Raw genomic sequence first — 23,703 nt, 5'->3', positions numbered from 1 at the left:
TCGAATTCAGATGCAGCTCAAAAGCAGATCTCAGTTTAATCTCAGCGATTTGACATCTTTAAAACTAGCATGTAACTTGATTTAAATACATTCAAAAACTCATTGATTAAACTTCAGAACCATCTTCTTGTATACTATTTCTGTTTCGCTACAGGTTTAGAAAAACTTTTGCACAAGATCCCGCCCAGTGGACTTGTATTTTTTCTTCATACCTGTGAACAGTCCGTTTCTAACATTAAAAATGTCACTCAGATCCAGTTACTTTAGTAACAGATTACTGAACTGTTCCAAGCTGTTACCAATGTCACCCATCCTTTTGCTACCCCCCAAAACACAGCACTGCACATTTAACTAGAATTAGTCACCGATTCCAGACTCTACAACTGGGCAAACCACAATCCGAGGAGTTCCTTCTATTCTAGAAGCGGAGGTTTGAATCCAATATGTTTTTTCAGCAACAATCAGTTGTCAATAATTTATCATAATTAAAACAAACTGCTTTAATGCAAACCTTATAGTGCTACAATCTTTTTTTTACAAAAGTGCGAGTTTTTTAAATCGGGGTGCAGTTAATATAGGAACTAGACAGTACTATAGTCAACTTGTTGGCATTGTTTGAAACTAGTTTCTGAATCCTTCACCCATGTCTTTGTCACCTTCAGACTCGACTATTCCAATGCTCTCCTGGCCAGCCTCCCATTACCCACCCTTTGTAAACTCCAGCTCATCCAAAACTCTGCTGCTGGTATCATATCCTGCACTGTCCTACTCGCCCATCACCTCTGTGCTCTCTGACTGGCTCCTGGCACACCAACACCTCAGATTTAAAATAGTCATCCTCATGTTTAAATCCCTCCGTTGACCCTGCATCTTCCATAACTGTAACCTTCTTCAGCCCCCCCACCCCTACATCTGAACTCTGCTCCTCTGACTCCAGCCTCTTGTGCACCCCACTTCCTTCACCCCACCAGTAGCAGCCATGCCTTCAGCCACTTGGCCTCATGCACTGGAATTACCTCTGTAAACATCTCTGCCTCTTCACCTCCCTCTGCTACTTTAAGACCCTTCTTAAAACCCACCTCTTTGACCAAACTTTTGGTCACCCCTTCTAATACCTCCTTTGGCTCAGATTCCATATTTTCCTTATGCCTCTGTGAAACACCATGGGACATTTACCTACATTAAAACCGTTAAATAAATGCAAGTTGTTTTCATTGAGTGGAGCAGGATACATGTTGACTGTAAATCCTGCTGGCTACTTGCTCCATTGTCAGCTGGCCAGAGAGAGACAGAGCACCAGCAGGTCACACACAGTCCTGATTTATTTAAAGAGCTAGTGAAAGATAAAACTGGTGGGGGGGGGGGGAAGGGATCTTCAGAAGTATTAATACTCAGGTAGATGGACAGCCTTCATAAACACACTGACACCATCAACGCAACAGAATGTGAACCTGATCTGGACTTCTTCAGTACGGTGGGGTACTGTTTATAAATCTTAAAAATGTATAGTTGGTGTAGAAACATAAAATGGCACACTTGCGTAATGGAGCACCAATTTTAGTGCAAAAAGGCTTTCATTTGGGAAGCCTAAAACATAAGCAGAAATACTTTTACAGATTAAAAGAAAATAACTGTCAGGAGAATAGGGATTGGTATCGTGTTCCGATAACATAGCGAAAACTGCTGTCAGAGCAGCCAAAAGGTTAGTGGGAAAGAAAGTTGTGGTAGAAATGGTAAAGTCGCTTTTACTTATGTTAGGAGTCAGAGGGCCGTTTCAAGTGGACTCCCAGGACATGGTGGAGGTATTAAATGGCTACTTTGCATCAATCATTACCCCTGTAGACTGTGCTCAGTTACCATTAATGTACTGTGTTGTCAACACTAAAATTGTAAATATTAAAATAAATGCAATTCTAATCCTGCAGAGAATAAGGGGTCTCGTCATCTGATGCAGAAGGCATTTACTCAAGGTTGCTTAAATAAAAATGGGAGCTGCACTGAGTGAGTTGTTTGCTCATATATTCAATAGCTCGCTGGGGTGTGGGACCATTCTTGGAGACTGGAGGGAGGCTCATGTTGTACCAATAATAAGGGCAACAAGTCAGAACTAGGAAATTATAAGCCCATTAGCTTCACATCAGTTTTAGGAAAGTAGCAAGGGATCAGTAGGGATGCGCCATACAACCACCTTGACAGAGATGGAGTTACTAGCGACACACAACATGGCTTCTGGAAAAGATCACGTCTTACCAAACTGGTTGAATTCTTCGAGGAAGTTACTAGCTCAATGGATGAAGGTAGCCCTGCAGACATTGTATATTTGGACTTTCCATAGGCTTTTGACAAGGTACCACACAATTAGTTGTTACATAAGATAGAGTTCCTGTGGGATTGGCGGGCAGTTAGGGATGGATCGGGAATTGGTTGTATTTTCCTAGACAGAGGGTTGTCATTAATGGTAGTGACTGTGTGTGGAGACCAGTTACAAGTTGAGTCCCGTAAGGATCGGTGTTAGGGCCGTTACTCTTCACACCTTGTATCAATGATCTGGATGAAGGCATTGGGGGTACTGTCCACAAGTTCGCAGATGGCACGATGATCTGTGCTGGTGTCAGAACTCGGAGAAAAAAATTACAATCTGATCTAGATGCGATGGGGAAACGGGCCTGTATCTGGCAGATGACATACAATCTAGTGCAATGCATGTGCGTAGGGCTAATGCCAAGTATGTGTATACCATGCTGGGCTCTGAATTAAAGTCTGTTGATAACAAAAGAGATCTGGGTGTTACAGCGCAGAAGTCTAAAGGTCCACAACCGGAGCCAAGAGGCTATAGTGAAAGCAAAGAGAATACCAGGATGTATTGCTGGGACAATCCAATATAAAGCAAAAAGCACCATAATGTCCTTGGTTAGGTCTCATCTAGAACACTGTGTCCAGTTCTGGTCCACTCACAAAGTAGGAGATATATAGGCCCTGGAAAAGGTTCAGAAGAGGGTCATCAGATTAATACCTAGTTTAGAAACTTTTAGCTCTCACAATAGGTTCAGGAAGCTGGGTCTATTTATTCTAGAAAAGCATAGACTTAAGGAGGATTTTGATTGAAGTATTTAAAATAGTGATGGGACTAAACTGTGTATAAGTGGACAGATTATTTGAATAAAATAAGTTCGAAAGAACGAGGGGGCAACTAATTTAAGATGTCAGGAGGTTTTTCTTTTCACAGAGGGTGATAGACCTTTGGAATAAGTTGTCGAACTCATGGAGTGCAGATTTGCTGCAAACGTTCAAAAGGGAGTTGGACGAGTTCCTGGAGGAAGCTGATATCGCTGCGTACAAAAGGTAGGCGGGATGTTGGGTGACGTGTCTTTTGGTCACTGTGATCTCCTGGAACTTGTTTATGATCACCTTCGGAGTTGGAGAGGACTTTCCCAGAACTTTTTTTCCCTGAAATTTGGTTTTGTTGCTTCTCCCAGGAGATTAATGTCTGATGGGGGTGAAGAGTGTCGGGAGTGCAACACGGCTGAACGAGACAGACTCGATGGACCAGCTGGTCTTTTTATGTCTGACTTTTTCCATATGTGGACAGAAATCATTTGCTGCTTTTTCCTCTCAGTTGTCCATGCTCTTCTGATAAAGGTGTGGGGGTGGGGGGGAATAGATGGGTTAGGGTTCCATTGTAATCTTCTGCTACCTGGCTAAAGTGGCCATTCTTCACCTGTGGACCGAGACGGTGTCGTACAGCCAATTTGATGCAGTCCTCAGCTGACATCCACGCCCATCAATTTTCCAGGAGGAGCCATTGGATAGAAATTAGGAACAGAAAGCTTTCCTAATGCAGGGGGCCAAGGCAGACTGTACTGCCCCCGATTGAGATCACCAAACTCAGAACAGACTGGGGATTGAACCTAGGACTTAAAGTGTTAACTTGGCTCTGTGGTAGCACTCTTGCTTCTAATATAGAAACATAGAAAATAGGAGCAGGAGTAGGCCATTCGGCCATTCGAGCCTGCTCCGCCATTCAATATGATCATGGCTGATCCTTTATCTCAATACCATATTCCCGCTCTCTCCCCACACTCCTTGATGCCTTTTGTGTCTAGAAATCTCAGTCTTAAATGTCTACCCCGTATCCTGAGACTGTGACCCTCGTTCTGGCAGCCCCCCCCCCCCCGCCCCCCAACCAGGGGAAACATCCTCCCTGCATCCAGTCTGTCTAGCCCTGTCAGAATTTTATGTGTTTCAATGAGATCCCCTCTCATTCTTCTAAACTCGAGTGAATACAGGCCGAGTCGACCCAATCTCTTCTCATACAACAGTCCTGTCATCCCAGGAATCAGTCTGGTGAACCTTCGCTGCACTCCCTCTATGGCAAGTATATCCTTTCTTAGGTAAGGAGACCAAAACTGCACACAATACTCCAGGTGTGGTCTCACCAAGGCCCTGTATAACTGCAATAAGACATCCTTGCTCCTATACTCAAATCCTCTTGCAATGAAGGCCAACATACCATTTGCCTTCCTAACTGCTTGCTGCACCTGCATGTTTGCTTTCAGTGACTGGTGTACAAGGACACCCAGGTCCCTTTGTACATCAACATTTCCCAATCTATCACCATTTAAATAATACTCTGCCTTTCTGTTTTTCCTTCCAAAATGGATAACTTCACATTTATCCACATTATACTGCATCTGCCATGTATTTGCCCACTCACCCAACTTGTCTAAATCACCCTGAAGCCTCTTTTGCATCCTCCTCACAACTCACGATCACAGCTAGTTCTGAGTCAGAAGGTTGTACTTTCAAGCCTCACTGCAACGTATTGAGCACATAATGTAGGCTAAACTTCAGTGCAGTATTAAGGGAGTGCTGTACTGTTGAAGGTGCTGTCTTTCGGATGAGACGTTAAACTGAGGCAACCTCTGCCCTCTCAGGTAGATGTAAAACATTTCACTATTTATCCCTCAATCAACACCACAAAAACAGATTATCTGGTAATTTCTCTCATTGCTGTTTGTGGGACCTCGCTGTGTGCAAATTGGCTGCTGCGTTTGCCTACTTTACAACAGTGACGACACATCAAAAGTACTACTAATAGTGCTTTGGGACATCCCAAGGATGTGAAAGATGCTACATAATTGCAAGTTATTTTTTATTTACTCCTCCCATTCTTTTTTTGCTGAAACTTTCCGGAAATATTTGCTGTCCTTTCACTGACTTTAGTCATCAGTGTGCTCGCTAATATTAGCATTACTCTGAAATGAAGAGAACCTCGACCTTCTTAGGGAGAATGGAAGTTTGGGGCCAGGAGAAAGCAGTTCGGAAATGAAACTGAACAAGATTGGGCCCCAGAAGTAAATGTAAGGTTTGAAATATATGAAAAACAGATTTTAAAAAAAACAGGGAGATAGAACCATTAAGTTACAAGAGAGAAATTGAACACAAAACAAAAGTTGAGAAAGGTTTACTTTAAAATCAAGGTACAGTGAAGACTTCTGGTATTAATTAAAGCAATGATTTTGAGGCAGTTCACCAGGTGGCTCAATGGGTGAACGCACCACGAGAGAGCCAGTACTCAACCAGAGAGAGCCAGTACTCAACCAGAGAGAGCCAGGAGGTCCCAAGTATAATCCCTGGCAGGGTGGAGATGGCACGGTGTGATGGGATGGAACAGGATAGGGGCACAATTGGCCTCAACATCCTTAGACGTAAGGGAGCGAACGGGGGGATAAAAAAAGAGAAAATCAGCCAGGGTTGCTGCTCCTGGTTACTAATCGGTAATACCTGTTGAAAAGTCTGCATGTGGTTATTAGGTAAAGGTAGGGCTCAACCGTATTGTACCCACAGTTGAACACCCTCTTGTCACTCGGACGGTGAGGGCACTGGCACATATGGGATTGTTCGCCAACGAGTCGCCACCCTCAGGATCAGGGGTATGGGGAGAAAGATTTTGGGGATGTACAAATTAAGAGAAGTACATTCAAATTACTTTGTCTAGCCAGAATTGTGATCAACACAGGACCAGACACTTGATTGAGGTAAAAACCTGAATCCGGCTCCAACTGCTCCATGCAGTAGTCTAAAGTAGATCTATTACTCCTAACTTTGTGATAGCAAGAATATTTCTTTCACATGTACGGAACATATACACAAACACACACACACACACACACACACACACACACACGTCTCAAAGATTTACCAACCTGTATCCAGAAATCCCATTGAAATTCCAATGAGGGACATCAGTGCCATCAACAGCAGTGCCTTCGTACACCATGGGATAGAATACAATCCTAGTGCAGTCATCAGCATCGAAAGTCCTACAGAGATTTCCACAGCAACATTATCAGCGATTTGATCAGAATCAGTAAGAGTCTACAGAACAGGTTCTGGTATTTATGAAGTTGTAAACTTGTGATCACACACGTGTGGCAAAATGACCGCTTTCCTCCCATTCAAAAAAAAAATAATTTAAACTTGCCATCAATACGTCTGTGGCTGCTCCACAGGGATAAAGAAGTAAATGTACAGTGCCTTGTTCAACCAAACCAGTCAATATTACAGACAAAAGACATAAAGGTAAGTCGAGGTTTTAACTACGCGAGTCAAAATAAAAATAAAAAGACGAGCGAGGGAGAACTATGGGGTGACATCAGAAATCAGTGCCAAGTTCTTTGAAACACAGCGTCAGCGTGGGTGGTGGGGGAGAGAAGAGAAGGGAAAAGGGCAGGAAAGAGGCGCAGGGACTGGGGAAAGACAGGCAGAGAAGACTGCAATCAATAATCTGTGCTGACCTTAAATGGCATAAATTAAACAGAGAGGACTATGTAACTTTAAGACTGTAGCATTGATTTTCTTGGTCTGTGCAAGCCTCTTGTATACAGTCTTCACCAGTTATAGCGGGTGCATTGGTGTTAACGTGATTTGCCTGCTGTACGCAACCCCCTGTGCCTGTGCCTGCTCTTTGAAAGAGCTATCCATTAGTCCCACTCTCCTACTCTCTCCCCATAGCCCTGCAAATTTTTCCTTGAAACGGGTAAATACAGGGCAAGCACTTATCAAGCTGCCCGAAATAATCGGCCGCTTAATGCATTATAAACGGCGCCTTTGTAACTGCCATCTATGGACATGGTTAGTGCCATTTGCCCGATATAGGCGGCTGCCCGTGCTAAATGCGGATGGGGTATGTAGTTAATATGTGGCGTTTAAATTTTAATTATTAAAAATAGGCAGACAATATAGAAACAATATTCTTGATAAACTCAAGATTGTGGTCATTTTACAACATCATTCATTCTATTACTGGAAGGCTTGAACTTACCAATTAACAAATGGGGATTTGTGCAGTCAAACAGTAACCCACCAACCAGCGAGCCCCCTACATAGCCCAGTGAACGGCCCACGAAGATGTAGGAGATGTCACTGATATTCTTGTTGACGTTAGTCGCCAACTCTTTAAACGTAGGTCCCAAAATAGCAATGCTCATCCCCTGGGAAGGGAGAAAAACAGACAAACAGGAGTCACTACACTGCATAGCTGACAAGTGAAACAAGGAGACAAGATTCAAGCAGCACATGCAGTTTGTGCCAGGGCCCACTATCTTCCACCTTGGAGAGAGGATGTAAATTGTTTGAAATTCCCCTAGTTCCACAGCGTCTGCCAGTACTGTACCATGAGGCTGATCTTCAGCCTCACCAGCGAGTGTCAGTGGGTCATTCACCATGGTGCTAGGGGTGCACAGAGAAGTTCAATCCTCTTCTCACCCTTTGGATACTGAGCAGGAGCGGGAAACCGGGCTGGTTTTTCCCTTCCTCTTGCCCAAGGTGCCCAACGCTAAATGTAGCAGCCTCACCACCATCAGGCTGAGGTCAGCACACACACCAGGAATCAAACCTTCGACCTTTCTGACTGCCACCCTGTGCAGTATCATCATCAATGGGGCTAACACAGGAGCCCAGCTTTCACTTTTTGTCTGCACGGTAAAAGGGAGGGGGAGGGATATTTTCCTTGTATCAGATAATAAATAATCAGTAAAACACTACCCATTGCTTCAAGTACATTTTTAGATGTATTGGCAGTCATTTTCTACAACTGGATATACCCTTTTACCAATCCTGGTACTTGGTGTGTCTCTGGTAAGGGAAGTGCAGTCTGCAGCACTTACTCTTAAGATTGGATCATGTAAAATCAGCCGAGAGCAAGCTCACGCTTTTTTTTTAAAAAAGGCCAAAAATAAAGCAAAATGTTCGTAAGGAAAATACTTTGGGTTTAATCAACAAAACAATTTTGGAAGAAACAAATATACAATAATTCAAGTAACTACTACTTGAAAGAAAAACGTGCATTTATATAGCACCTTTCACGTCCTCAGGACATCCCAAGGTGCTTCACAGCCAATTAAGTACTTTTGAAGCGTGCTCACTGTTGTTATCTTGGCAAATGTGGCAACCAGTTTGTTGGTTGAGGGATAAATGTTGGCCAACAGACCAGGAAAACTCCCCTGCTCCTCCTCTTCAGATAGTGCCATGGGATCTTCTACGTCTCCTTTGAAAGGCAGCACCTCTGGCAATGCAGCACTCCCTCAGTACTGCACTGGAATTTCAGCCTGAATTATGTGCTCAAGGCCTGGACTGGGGCTTGAACCTTTTCACTCAGAGGTAAGAGTGCTATCACCGAGCCAAGGTGACACTTACAAAGTATAATGCTGAAAGGAATTAATGTAAATCATTATTTTCACCCCCATCTCCTTTTCCCAGCCATTTGTACGTGACACAATAACTGAAAGTGCATTACTGCCCATCACTAAGGAGAGATGAACTGCTCCCTGTACCAATATAACTGCATCGGTCACAACAGAGCTGCGGTATGCAAACACCAACATTTCAAGTGCCTCTTCACCCAGATAATTGTCTTTATTCAGATTATAACCACAATTTCAGAATTTATCTAAATGGGGCTTAGCAGGTTTATTCAGATTAAACCCTAAATCGGAAGGCAACCTATAGGGTAGACTTATTTCACTTCTACAGATACAGTCAGCACTGTGGTCAGTGTGTAAATACAACTCATGCACCCTAAGTTCTCCTCATTAGCAGCAGCATATTACCATTGTGTTCTTCGGCTCTGGAGAGGATGGAGCAAAATTAATATAATGTCCGAGGTGCTGCCAATATAAATTTATAGGAAAGCAGCCTCACCACTGCTCCTGCAGGTTACGTTTCCCCCACCTAAGGGCGGTGAAAGCTTTTTTTTATTATGCGTTCATGGGATATGGGCGTCGCTGGCAAGGCTAACATTTGTTTCCCATCCCCAATTGCCCTTGAGAAGGTGGTGATGAGCCGCCTTCTTGAACCGCTGCAGTCCGTGTGGTGAAGGTTCTCCCACAGTGCTGTTAGGAAGGGAGTTCCAGGATTTTGACCCAGCGACGATGAAGGAACGGTGATATTGTTCCAAGTCGGGATGGTGTGTGACTTGGAGGGGAACGTGCAGGTGGTGTTGTTCCCATGTGCCTGCTGCCCTTGTCCTTCTAGGTGGTAGAGTTCGCGGGTTTGGGAGGTGCTGTCGGTTCAGTTCAGTTCTACCAAGGTCTCCTTGTCATTCTTCTCTGAACCCTTTACAATGCATCAATTTTCTTCTGAAGGCACAGTGCTCCCAAACAGTCCCAATGGTACATATATACAAGATTCAAATAACCATTTTTTGTATTCTAGTCAAATGATCCATGTTCTAATATGCATCACTCTGCATTAGTCTACATTAAAATCCATCTGCCATTCCTTAACCCACTGCATTCAGCTCCTGTAAACTATTTTAATAACAGTACGGTGTCAATCTGGGAACAAACTCCCTCCATGGCATCATTTTTACATAGCTCTTTATACAAAACTTAATAAAGTGAGATTCTTTTTTAAAAAAGGCACATCCTCCCATCATATGATAGAGTGATGCAGCATCGCGGTGACACCCACGGGCGATTCAAATAATAAACCTCAAAAGTTTGAAAATCTTTCTTTAGAAAGAAACTACAGACCATCGATTGAAACCAATATCCTGGTTTGTGTTCAGGGGTGTAATATGCCCTCTCGGGTTCAAATGACCAACAGCTGCACTCTCAGACTTTATCAGCACACCGACTAAACCCTGCACAGAGCATTTTAGATGGAAAAACAATGAGAAGCAACCAGGGCAACCATAATGTGGCTGCGTGTCTCTCAGAGTTGACTCCGGTCACTGGTGCCAGAGCTCTCCCACAGCCTAGTATATTCTCCAACAGTCCTAGCTCAGCAAGAAGTGTAAATTCTGTATCTTATCTTCTCCACACAAGGTACAAAGTTCAAGGAGACACTACCAACGAGAGAGAGCTCCACAGGCAGGCAAGTGGTACGTGACACTAACCTCTGCTGTTGGTACTACGCCTGCATTTACCGTTTAATACAGAGCATGGAGTTGCAGCTTGTAGCTCTTCAATGCTGCATTAATGGCTGTTATTCGCCATGTGTGGGCCCCCGCTATAACTGACAGATGGTTGGCACTTGAGCAGGAAGTGTTAGGTAACAGAGTAGAAAGACTTTATCCATTGGACTCTTTACACAGTTTGCAGTACATTCCCACGCACTTCACTGGTACTGCTGAATCACAATAAATACACACCCACTTAGCCCAGAAATTATTTGGATAAGGATTTCTAGAGACTACAGGTAAAATCCGCTAATTTACCAATAAATGCATCATAGCCAAATTCAGTCAGTCATCAATTCAACCTGAATAAAAAGCAGGATTGGAAATCACAAGGTGTTAGAATGGGTGAGATTAACTACTGAAATCAAGACATGTAAACAGCACTGCGCTATAACTCTACTCCCTCGTGTTAATGCTAAAGAAATCTTCAAACCAGATAATTGATGCCCTGGCAGAGATTAATTCAGCAGTGACTGCAGGCCAGACCGAGCTCCTTCTGGTGCGTATGTCTTTGCACTACATTATGCAGTACCATGCAGTGTGTTTACCCACTAGGCCACTGCAGGAGCCAGGCAAAACGACGTCATTCAGATCTTTGAAAAAGCAAGGCTTGAAGGTGCAACGCTCAGACGCAGCACAACACGAGGCTGCAGCCTGCTGATTCCCCACTGCGCTAGAAGAGTGCTAGGGTCAGAGCGCGGATCTGCCATTACCCTTGTGGAGAGTACCCAATCTCGCCGAGACACACAGTGAGTGACGGGGTGGGGGGGGGAGGAGGGGGGGAAAGGGGAGAGGAGGGAAAGTGTTTGTGTTTTAAAAATAAAGTCGGTTGACTGGACAAGCAGATCAATGGAAATCATAAACACAAACGTTGTGGGTCAGTGAGTGCAATCAAGTAATCCTCTTGTGCCTTTTATCAGCAAGAATGCAATTCATCATCAAGGACAACACACACATCACTTACATTTGCCAAAGCTTGCAAATAATCCAGCACACACATTAAAAAAACACAAAACTGGCATGCTTTGGAGAAGGCAGCACACATTAAAACCCAGTTTAAAAGCAACAGCTGCCTGGCAATATTTGCATTAAACATCCTTAAATAAAATCAGGGGCTGGGGAGGAAGAGAAAAGAGATACTGAAAAACGTTCTGAAAACTGTTACAGAACTCTGTGTATAAAAAGCAAATCAGCTGATCCAGCAGGTGCTCCTGAAACTCATAAATCTAAGGCACTATTTCAAAGTTCATTGTCCAGGTGGCAGGCAGTGACTAGTGGGTAACCGCAGGGATCAGTGCTTGGGCCCCAGCTATTCACAATATATATCAATGATTTGGATGAGGGAACTAAATGTAACATTTCCAAGTTTGCAGACGACACAAAGCTGGGGTGGAATGTGAGCTGTGAGGAGGATGCAAAGAGGCTCCAATGTGATTTAGACAAGTTGGGTGAGTGGGCAAAAACATGGCAGATGCAGTATAAGATGGATAAATGTGAGGTTATCCACTTTGGTTGTAAAAACAGAAAGGCAGATTATTATCTGAATGGTGATAGATTGGGAAAAGGGGAGGTGCAACGAGACCTGGGTGTCCTTGTACACCAGTCGCTGAAAGCGAGCATTCAGGTGCAGCAAGCAGTTAGGATGGCGAATGGTATGTTGGCCTTCATTGCAAGAGGATTTGAGTACAGGAGCAGAGATGTCTTACTGCAGTTATACAGGGCCTTGGTGAGACCACATCTGGAGTATTGTGTGCAGTTTTGGTCTCCTTATCTGAGGAAGGATGACCTTGCCATGGAGGGAGTGCAACGAAGGTTTACTAGATTGATTCCTGGGATGGCAGGACTGATGTATGAGGAGAGATTGGGTCGACTAGGCCTATATTCAATAGAGTTTAGAAGAATGAGAGGGGATCTCATCGAAACATATAAAATTCGAACAGGACTAGACAGACTAGATGCAGGGAGGATGTTCCTGATGGCTGGGGAGTCCAGAACCAGGGGTCACAGTCTCAGGATATGGGGTATGCCATTTAGAACCGAGATGAGGAGAAATTTCTTCACTCAGAGGGTGGTGAACCTGTGAAATTTTCTACCACAGAAGGCAGTGGAGGCCAAGTCATTAGATGCATTCAAGAAGGAGACAGATATATTTCTTAATACTAAAGGGATCAAGGGATATGGGGAAAAAGTGGGAACAGGGTACTGAGTTAGACGATCAGCCATGATCATTTTGAACGGCGGAGCAGGCCCGAAGGGCCGAATGGCCTACTCTTGCTCCTATTTTCTATGTACAAGGTCACAGTTCAAGTCAAATGAGAAAAAAAAGCTCCAAAGTAACCACAGTTAGTTTAATGATTTTCTTTCCCAAAGTGTAAGGTTTATCACCGGGCTGATAATGTACTAGCCATACACTGAATTGAAAGTTAATATTGGCTGGACTGAGGTCCATACATTCAACAATGGACCACTGGCCCTGCCGATGGGTGCAACTGATCAGATCAAACAGTAAACACCCGAAAGCCAGCACTTGCCCTCAGCACCACGGGAAGTTTCCTGCGCCCAGTTTTTCTCTCACACACACACACACACACACGTGTATGAAGATTGGTGCAGTATCGGTTTCGTTTCCAGTCCATCAGCAGACCAGCATTTGCTTGTTTCTTTTCCACACTAGAGAATCTCCAGTTGTAAATCAGTGGTTGTGCTGCTTTACAAGGACAGGAATATTAAATCATGTATAATGCAATATATTATTCTGCTGTAAAAGTGTAGGTATGCATCTCTTCATGGCTATAAAGTCTAATTGATAAAGTAAACGTAAATGAATTAAGAGGTTGCTGATATTGTGGCTCTAGGAACAGGAGGAGGCCATTCAGCCCCTCAAGTCTGTTCCGCCATTCTATTAGATCCTGGCTGATCTTCACTTTACCACAACTCCATTTACCCGTCTCGGTCTTGAAAATGTCAACTGTCCCAGCATCCACAGCCTTTTTTTTTATTCGTTCATGGGATGTGGGCGTCGCTGGCGAGGCCGGCATTTATTGCCCATCCCTAATTGCCCTTGAGAAGGTGGTGGTGAGCCGCCTTTTTGAACCGCTGCAGTCCGTGTGGTGAAGGTTCTCCCAGTGCTGTTAGGAAGGGAGTTCCAGGATTTTGACCCAGCGACGATGAAGGAACAGCGATATATTTCCAAGTCGGGATGGTGTGTGACTTGGAGGGGAACGTGCAGGTGGTGTTGTTCCCATGTGCCTGCTGCTCTTGTCCTTCTAGGTGGTAGAGGTCGCGGGTTTGGGAGGTGCTGTCGAAGAAGCCTCGGCGAGTTGCTGCAGTGCATCCTGTGGATGGTACACACTGCAGCCACAATGCGCCGGTGGTGAAGGGAGTGAATGTTTAGGGTGGTGGATGGGATGCCAATCAAGCGGGCTGCTTTATCTTGGATGGTGTCGAGCTTCTTGAGTGTTGTTGGAGCCGCACTCATCCAAGCAAGTGGAGAGTATTCCATCACGCTCCTGACTTGTGCCTTGTAGATGGTGGAAAGGCTTTGGGGAGTCAGGAGGTGAGTCACTCGCCGCAGAATACCCAGCCTCTGACCTGCTCTCATAGCCACGTTATTTATATGGCTGGTCCAGTTAAGTTTCTGGTGAATGGCGACCCCCAGGATGTTGATGGGGGTCGGCGATGATAATGCCGTTGAATGTCAGGGGGAGGTGGTTAGACTCTCTCTTGTTGGAGATGGTCATTGCCTGGCACTTATCTGGCGCGAATGTTACTTGCCACTTATCAGCCCAAGCCTGGATGTTGTCCAGGTCTTGCTGCATGCGGGCTCGGACTGCTTCATTATCTGAGGGGTTGCGAATAGAACTGAACACTGTAAAATCATCAGCGAACATCCCCATTTCTGACCTTATGATGGAGGGAAGGTCATTGATGAAGCAGCTGAAGATGGTTGGGCCAAGGACACTGCCCTGAGGAACTCCTGCAGCAATGTCCTGGGGCTGAGATGATTGGCCTCCAACAACCACTACCATCTTCCTTTGTGCTAGGTATGATTCCAGCCACTGGAGAGTTTTCCCCCTGATTCCCATGGACTTCAATTTTACTCGGGCTCCTTGGTGCCACACTTGGTCAAATGCTACCTTGATGTCAAGGGCAGTCACTCTCACCTCACCTCTGGAATTCAGCTCTTTTGTCCATGTTTGGACCAAGGCTGTAATGAGGTCTGGACCCGAGTGATCCTGGCGGAACCCAAACTGAGCATCGGTGAGCAGGTTATTGGTGAGTAAGTGCTGCTTGATAGCACTGTCGACGACACCTTCCATCACTTTGTTGATGATTGAGAGCAGACTGATGGGGCGGTAATTGGCCGGATTGGATTTGTCCTGCTTTTTGTGGACAGGACATACCTGGACAATTTTCCACATTGTCGGGTAGATGCCAGTGTTGTAGCTGTACTGGAACAGCTTGTCTGGAGGCGCAGCTAGTTCTGGAGCACAAGTCTTCAGCACTACAGCTGGGATGTTGTCGGGGCCCATAGCCTTTGCTGTATCCAGTGCACTCAGCCGTTTCTTGATATCACGTGGAGTGAATCGAATTGGCTGAAGACTGGCTTCTGTGATGGTGGGGGTATCGAGAGGAGGCCGAGATGGATCATCCACTCGGCACTTCTGGCTGAAGATGGTTGCAAACGCTTCAGCCTTGTCTTTTGCACTCACGTGCTGGACTCCGCCATCATTGAGGATGGGGATGTTTGCATAGCCTCCTCCTCCCGTTAGTTGTTTAATTGTCCACCACCATTCACGATTGGATGTGGCAGGACTGCAGAGCTTTGATCTGATTCGTTGGTTGTGGAATCGCTTAGCTCTGTCTATAGCATGTTGCTTCCGTTGTTTAGCATGCATGTAGTCCTGAATTGTAGCTTCACCAGGTTGGCACCTCATTTTTAGGTACGCCTGGTGCTGCTTCTGGCATGCTCTTCTACACTCCTCATTGAACCAGGGTTGATTCCCTGGCTTGTTGGTAATGGTAGAGTGAGGAATATGCCAGGCCATGAGGTTACAGATTGTGCTGGAATACAATTCTGCTGCTGCTGATGGCCCACAATGCCTCATGGGTGCCCAGTTTTGAGCTGCTGGATCTGTTCTGAATCTATCCCATTTAACACGGTGGTAGTGCCACACAACAGGTTGGATGGTGTCCTCAGTGCGAAGACGGGACTTCATCTCCACGAGGACTGTGCGGTGGTCACTCCTACCAATACTGTCATGGACAGATGCATTTGCGACAGGTAGATTGGTGAGGATGAGGTCAAGTAAGTTTTTCCCTCGTGTTGGTTCGCTCACCACCTGCCGCAGGCCCAGTCTGGCAGCTATGTCCTTCAGGACTCGGCCAGCTTGGTCAGTAGTGGTGCTGCCGAGCCACTCTTGGTGATGGACATTGAAGTCCCCCACCCAGAGTACATTTTGTGCCCTTGCTACCCTCAGTGCTTCCTCCAAGTGGTGTTCAACATGGAGGAGGACTGATTCATCAGCTGAGGGAGGGCGGTAGGTGGTAATCAGCAGGAGGTTTCCTTGCCCATGTTTGACCTGATGCCATGAGATTTCATGGGGTCCAGAGTCAATGTTGAGGACTCCCAGGGCCACTCCCTCCTGACTGTGTATCACTGTACCGCCACCTCTGGTGGGTCTGTCCTGCCGGTGGGACAGGACATACCCAGGGATGGTGATGGAAGAGTCTGGGACGTCTGGGGGAGGGTGTTCCAGATTTCTACTACCCTTTGTGTGAAAAAGTGCTTCCTGATTTCATTCCTGAACGGCCTAGCTCCAATTTTAAGATTATGCCTTCTTGTTCTGGATTCCCCCACCAGAGGAAATGGCTTCTCTGTATCTACTGTAAACTTGCATTTATATAGCACCTTTCACAGCCTCAAGAAGTCCCAAGGTGCTTTACAGACAACGAAACACTTTTGAAGTGCAGTCACTGTTGTGATATAGGAAACGCAGCAGCAAATTTACACACAGCAAGGTCCCACAAACAGCAAGGTGATAACGATCAGAGAATCTGTTTTAATGATGTTGGTTAAGGGATAAATATTGGCCCAGGACACCGGGGAGAACTCCCCTACTCTTTTTAGAAGTTGGGAAGGTTTTGATGTCTTCCTAACTTTGAGCACAATTTTACAACACCAAGTTATAGTCCAACGATTTTATTTGAAATTTACAAGCTTTCGGAGGCTTCCTCCTTCCTCAGGTAAATGTCAGGAACTCCTCGAAGCCTACGTATTTATAAATCACAGAACAATACATGGTGATTACAGATAGTCTTTGCAACTGCCCGTTGCCAAGGCAATCACCGTGTTCAGACAGAGAGGTGTTACCTACAGAGCCCCCGAATATACAGTGAACAAAAAAAACAAACAGAAAAAAAAGAGGCAGAAACATCCGGAAGGCAGAGAAAGCCAGCAAATGACCCGTTATATTAAAAACAGATAGCTTTTGTTCGCTGGTGGGCTTACGTGTAGCGTGACATGAACCCAAGATCCCGGTTGAGGCCGTCCTCATGGGTGTGGAACTTGGCTATCAATTTCTGCTCGACGATTTTGCGTTGCCGTGTGTCTCGAAGGCCGTCTTGGAGTACGCTTACCCGAAGGTCGGTGGCTGAATGTCCCTGACTGCTGAAGTGTTCCCCGACTGGGAGGGAACCCTCCTTCTTGGACACACAAATCTCCATCAAAGACGGGCACCTCAGCACCTCACTCGACCGCAAGCCCACGGACAACCTCACGATGCTCCACTTTTCCAGCTTCCACCCTAACCACGTCAAAGAGGCCATCCCCTATGGACAGGCCCTGCGAATACACAGGGTCTGCTCAGACGAGGAGGAACGCGATGGACACCTACAGACGCTGAAAGACGCCCTAGTAAGAACGGGATATGACGCTCGACTCATCGATCGACAGTTCCGACGGGCCACAGCGAAAAATCGCATAGACCTCCTCAGAAGACTAACACGGGACGCAACCAACAGAGTACCCTTCGTCGTCCAGTACTTCCCCGGAGCGGAGAAACTACGCCATGTTCTCCGCAGCCTTCAACATGTCATCAATGACGACGAACACCTCGCTATGGCCATCCCCACACCTCCACTACTCGCCTTTAAACAGCCACCCAACCTCAAACAGACTATCGTTCGCAGCAAATTACCCAGCTTTCAGGAGAACAGCGTCCACGACACCACACAACCCTGCCACGGTAACCTCTGCAAGACATGCCAGATCATCGACACAGATACCACCATCACACGAGAGGACACCACCCACCAGGTGCATGGTTCATACTCCTGTGACTCGGCCAACATTGTCTACCTCATACGTTGCAGGAAAGGATGCCCCAGAGCATGGTACATTGGCGAGACCATGCAGACGCTGCGACAACGGATGAACGAACACCGCGCAACAATCGCCAGACAGGAGGGTTCCCTCCCAGTCGGGGAACACTTCAGCAGTCAGGGACATTCAGCCACCGACCTTCGGGTAAGCGTACTCCAAGGCGGCCTTCGAGATACACGACAACGCAAAATCGTCGAGCAGAAATTGATAGCCAAGTTCCGCACCCATGAGGACGGCCTCAGCCGGGATCTTGGGTTCATGTCACGCTACACGTAAGCCCACCAGCGAACAAAAGCTATCTGTTTTTAATATAACGGGTCATTTGCTGGCTCTTTCTGCCTTCCGGATGTTTCTGCCTCTCTCTGTTTTTTTTTGTTCACAGTATATTCGGGGGCTCTGTAGGTAACACCTCTCTGTCTGAACACAGTGATTGCCTTGGCAACGGGCAGTTGCAAAGTCTATCTGTAATCACCATGTATTGTTCTGTGATTTATAAATGCGTATGCTTCGAGGAGTTCCTGACATTTACCTGAGGAAGGAGGAAGCCTCCGAAAGCTTGTAAATTTCAAATAAAATTGTTGGACTATAACTTGGTGTTGTAAAATTGTTTACAATTGTCAACCCCAGTCCATCACCGGCATCTCCACATCATAACTTTGAGCAGTCAGCAATAAAGCCACGCACAGACACCAAGGCAGCCAGTCTGGGTTGTAGAAACAAGGTTGCACAAGACAGGGGATTGCAAGAAGGGGCTCAATCCCAGAAATGAGACCGAATGCAGAGGAGTCATTCTGTTTAAGTTAAACAAGATGATCCACCAAAGTGGGATTACATCGCACAGTATTTATTTTTACATCATTAAAACTTGACATTATGTATCAATTAAACTAAGACACTCTGATCATACCTATTGTTCTGTACATTTTGCTTTACTGTGGAATAATGTTGCTTACAATTCAAATTAAACTTCACCTCATCTAGTGTCAATTCAGTCCACCATCTGAGAGATTGAAGACATACACGTGTTGGGCGGGGGGGGTTGGGGTAGGAGGTAATCAAAGTTGAACCCAATCTCCTGCCTCAGCCAACATTCACACGTGCACCTTCCTTCAGGGATGGCTGGATGATGATCAGGTATGAAAATCCTGCCTTGAGACACTGTGGGCAATTGCTGCAATCCCAACTGCTGGGTCAGCTGAGATCAACTAACTCAGCACAGACCAAAAATCAATTCCAAGACCATTTAGTCTGTATGGTCTAATATTACACTGGGCAAATCCCTCCATGACCTCAAACCACCCCATCTCAGTAATCCCCTCCATCCTATGTGCCTGCAGCACCCTCTGCTCCTCTGACACTGAATCACTCCCTGTCTCCGGCTCCTTCCAATCCACCACTGGTTCAGCCACTTAGCTCCTCTCCTATACTTCCTTCCTAATGACTATCTCTGCAATCTTCCCACCCACTTTCAGAAACCTCAAACCCCTTCTCTTCAACCTTTACTTCCCCCCCCCACAACCCCCCTCCTCCAAACAAACCTTCTCTCTTTTCCCTATTTGCTTGGTGTCTTCTGTTTTTTTCTCCTTAATGCAAAGTGCTTGGAGATGTCTTGCTATACATGAGTGCTATAGAACTATACAAGTTGGTTTATTTTAGTCATGTGGGGTGGGTGCGAGCAGTCTAAAAAGGTGAATATTGTACTTTTTAAAATCAGAGCTAACACCATCAGATCATTCCCCTGTACTTGGTGGGTAATCTCAGTACTTCTATTCATGTCAGCCTTTGGCAAAGTGAATTTTCATTAATCTGGTTTTCAATTCATAACCAGCTGACACCTCACTTGGTGTATTTTTTTTAATGAAGTGATGGGTTAGGTTTTGACACAAAGAAATTCCCTTTCCCATCCTCAACTATCTCTAAAAACAATTCTAAATGATTAAATACCACATTTGTATGATGTGTATTTTTCAGTGCTACCAGTGTCACAGTAAATGGGTTGGCCCTGCTGCTTCCATAAGCAACACTTCAATTGCACTCCCTCCCCTTCCACCTCTACCACTGGGGAGGGACAATGTTATGGGAACACAATCACCTAAAACTCTCGCACTATCCTGACTTGGACATGTATCGCGGTCCCCTCATTGTCCCTGGGTCATTATCTTGAAAATCCTTACCAAACACCATCGTGGGAGCACCATCGTCACATGGCTCACCGCCACCTTCTCAGGACAACAAGGAATGGGCAATAAACGCAGCCTTATCAGTGTCGCCCACATCCTGAGTACAAATAAAAAGAAAGTTGGCCCCGACAGGCCAGCAAAGCACGTTTGCTGTTGTTGGTCTGTGCAGATCTGCCCCAGGAAGATAAATAATAACTTGCATTTTTATACAGCCTTATCACACTGAAATGTCTCAAAACACTTCACACAATGAACTATTACAGAAGTGCAGTGACTCGTTATACAGGGAGACAGTACAGCAGACAGTGCAGCGTCACATCATAACCTAAAGAGAATCATGTATTTCATTCTTTGAGTTGCCGTGGAATCCACCCCATAACATAATCGGGACAGCTTCTTACGACGTGAGCTAAGTATTGCAGAATCGTTCCTCCCAAAAGCAGCTCAGTGATTTAAAGGCACTGTCAACCTGAAGAAGTGCAAAACCTTTATCCTTTAACCAAACAGAAGAGGCATAACATTTTCATGAAGACATCGTATGCGAGTGAGTCGACAAAGTGTCTCAATGTGATTCATATCGTCATTTGCAAATGAGAAAAGGTTTCCCAAATGCTTTTTAACAAAGATAGTGCCCCTTCGATTTACATCATTAAACTGCTTCTCCTAGCTGATTTAGGTACAAGAAAATCACCTACCGTCAGTGAACTCCACCCTGTCAAGGAAGAGTGCAACATCTTGTTAATAATGAAAATGATCACCCATAAGCCTGAGGCTTCAAAACCCCCTCTCGGAATAGACTCCATACAAAGGGCTGCTGGTCCTTACTCATTCCCCTCACTCCAAAACGAAACCGCCACAGTGTTCAGAGGATAGATAATAAGATCCCAGGGCACTATTTTGACAAAGAGCAGGGGAGTTCTCCCCGATGTCCTGGCCAATATTTATCCCTCAAACAACATCACTAAAGAACAGATTATCTGGTCATCACCTCATTGCTGTTTGTGGGACCTTGCTGTGCGCAAATTGGTTGCTGCATTTCCTACATCACAACAGTTACTGCACTTCAAAAAAGTACTTCATTGGCTGTAAAGTGCTTTGGGACGTCCTGAGATCATGAAAGGCGCTATATAAATGCAAGTTCTTTCTTTTCTTCCAAATCTCACACAATGTCCACATTTGGGGGTCATTCACACACTCACCTTCCATGTAGCTCATACTTCCATTTTAAAGTTAAAAGGAATAAACTTTGAACCATCGGCCTTTGACAAATCATTACACAGTTAAATCATCATGCACTGGGGGAAAGCTGATCACCATACAAAGTGCCGCAGACAGCAAAGTAGCTAGAAAGATGAGGCACAGGCTGTGTACAAATGTTTAGAAAATATAACACCAACATTTTGGTGTTTCATCCCCATTTAAGACCATTAACCACATTTTCTAAAAGGACTGAACACTGCAATACTCTCATACACCATGCTCTCCCAGTAGGATGTAAATCAGTTGTTTGGCCAGTGACAGTGTGAGCGGTTGTGCAATGAGTGTGCAAGTCTGTCAGGGGTCGTACACAGACCATCACACTGGCAGTGGTGCAGAGCTCCCTACTTACTCTCAAATTCCTCTAACTGTTCGATAACGCCAACAAACCCAGTTATGTACCTGATACAAAACATAAACCACTTGGGCAACGATACTTTGTTTTAACTGCAGGCCTGACTCAGTGGAAAAAGTGTTTCAAAATACGTGCAAACGTCCTGAATGGATGCAAGAGCAGCCCACAAGCCTTGGCAACCCTCAAAGCCCTACTTGTGCTTATGTCACTTATTTACAAGCTTTTTTTGTGGATGTGGAGGTCAGTGTGATAGTGGGCTCACATTTCCACATGGTAGTTTATCTGTGTGCTGATGTGTTCCATGTCTCAATATAGTGATACATCCATATGAGTACTGTATCTGGGTGTACAGTGTGCATAGTACAAGTCACTAGTGCTACTGGTGTGCCTTGATAATGAGTACATCACGAGTGTTCCTGATGTGAGTAGATGTGCAAGTCACTCTTGTTCCTGTGTATGTGTGCATAGGTGTGTAAGTCACTAGTGTTCCTGGTGTGTATTTGGGTGTGAGTAGATATTAGTAACTATTGTTCCTGTTGTGATTCTTGGTATGTCAGTCGGCTGTTCCTGGTGTGAGGAGGTGTGTAAGTCACGGGGTCACGAGTGTCCCCCCGGTGTGTAAGTCACGAGTGTCCCCCCCGGTGTGTAAGTCACGAGTGTCCCCCCGGTGTGTAAGTCACGAGTGTCCCCCCCGGTGTGTAAGTCACGAGTGTCCCCCCGGTGTGTAAGTCACGAGTGTCCCCCCCGGTGTGTAAGTCACGAGTGTCCCCCCGGTGTGTAAGTCACGAGTGTCCCCCCCCCCCCGGTGTGTAAGTCACGAGTGTTCCCGAGTGTGTAAGTCACGAGTGTCCCCCCGGTGTGTAAGTCACGAGTGTCCCCCCGGTGTGTAAGTCACGAGTGTCCCCCCGGTGTGTAAGTCACGAGTGTTCCCGAGTGTGTAAGTCACGAGTGTTCCCGAGTGTGTAAGTCACGAGTGTTCCCCCGGTGTGTAAGTCACGAGTGTTCCCGAGTGTGTAAGTCACGAGTGTTCCCCCGGTGTGTAAGTCACGAGTGTTCCCGAGTGTGTAAGTCACGAGTGTTCCCCCGGTGTGTAAGTCACGAGTGTTCCCGAGTGTGTAAGTTACGAGTGTTCCCCCGGTGTGTAAGTCACGAGTGTTCCCGAGTGTGTAAGTCACGAGTGTTCCCCCGGTGTGTAAGTCACGAGTGTTCCCGAGTGTGTAAGTCACGAGTGTTCCCGGTGTGCACCGTGTCACTATCAGGGTGTCCACACGGTGACCTGGAGCTGCCGCACTTACCAGTCCGAGGAATGAGGCGCACAGCAGGAGGGTATCGGCACAGCGACCGCTCCTGCCGGCCCGGAGCACCCTCACCTCGGCCTCGGCCTCCTGTCCGCTCGGCCGGCCCTTCAGCCTGGCTCTGCCGCCGTCCCTGCGGCCGGGAGGGCCTTTCTCGAACAGCGTCTCCTCTTCCTCCTCCTCCTCCTCCTCCGGCAGCTGCTGGAGAGGCCGCGCGAACCGCACCTGCTTCTTCCCCGCGGCCGAAGGGCCGCCCGCCCGGCCCGGCATCGACCCGACCTCACACCGCCGCCCGCTCCGGACCTCCCGCCGCCCGCTTCATACCGCCGCCCGGCTCGGGCTCGGGCTCGGGCCGCCGCCGCCGCCGCTTCCCAGACAGGAAGTGAGTGCGCGAGGGAGGAGAGTCAGGCAGTGCTGAGCTGTCACAAGGGCAGGAGCATCACAGGGCGGCAGGGACATAACCCAGGGTGATCAGAGACCGCGCAGTAATAATTACTGCAAAACACAGTAATAATTACTGCAAAACACAGTAATAATTACTGCAAAAGACAGTAATAATTACTGCAAAAGACAGTAATAATTACTGCAAAAGACAGTAATAATTACTGCAAAATACAGAAATAAATTACTGCAAAATACAGTAATAATTACTGCAAAAGACAGTAATAATTACTGCAAAAGACAGTAATAATTACTGCAAAATACAGTAATAATTACTGCAAAAGACAGTAATAATTACTGCAAAATACAGAAATAAATTACTGCAAAAG

The 23,703-nt window shown here is 46.0% G+C and overlaps 1 protein-coding gene across 1 annotated transcript in view; it reads right to left on the bottom strand.

Moving 5' to 3' along the window:
* The window catches only part of mfsd4b (major facilitator superfamily domain containing 4B), a 34,271-nt gene extending 10,938 nt beyond the window's left edge, over positions 1-23,333 (bottom strand). The window contains exons 1-3 of the mRNA XM_067985057.1: positions 22,934-23,333; positions 7,325-7,493; positions 6,207-6,323 (exon numbers count right to left, since the gene is read on the bottom strand). Coding sequence (XP_067841158.1) covers positions 6,207-6,323; positions 7,325-7,493; positions 22,934-23,203 — 556 coding nt within the window. The 5' untranslated portion in view covers positions 23,204-23,333. The remainder of the gene's footprint in view (positions 1-6,206; positions 6,324-7,324; positions 7,494-22,933) is intronic.
* Between the last annotated feature and the right edge of the window lie 370 nt (positions 23,334-23,703).

This window comes from Heptranchias perlo, chromosome 5, assembly GCF_035084215.1.
Source record: "Heptranchias perlo isolate sHepPer1 chromosome 5, sHepPer1.hap1, whole genome shotgun sequence".
Taxonomy (NCBI): domain Eukaryota; kingdom Metazoa; phylum Chordata; class Chondrichthyes; order Hexanchiformes; family Hexanchidae; genus Heptranchias; species Heptranchias perlo.
Note: the sequence above shows the minus strand (reverse complement) of the source record. Positions and strands in the feature narration are given on the sequence as shown.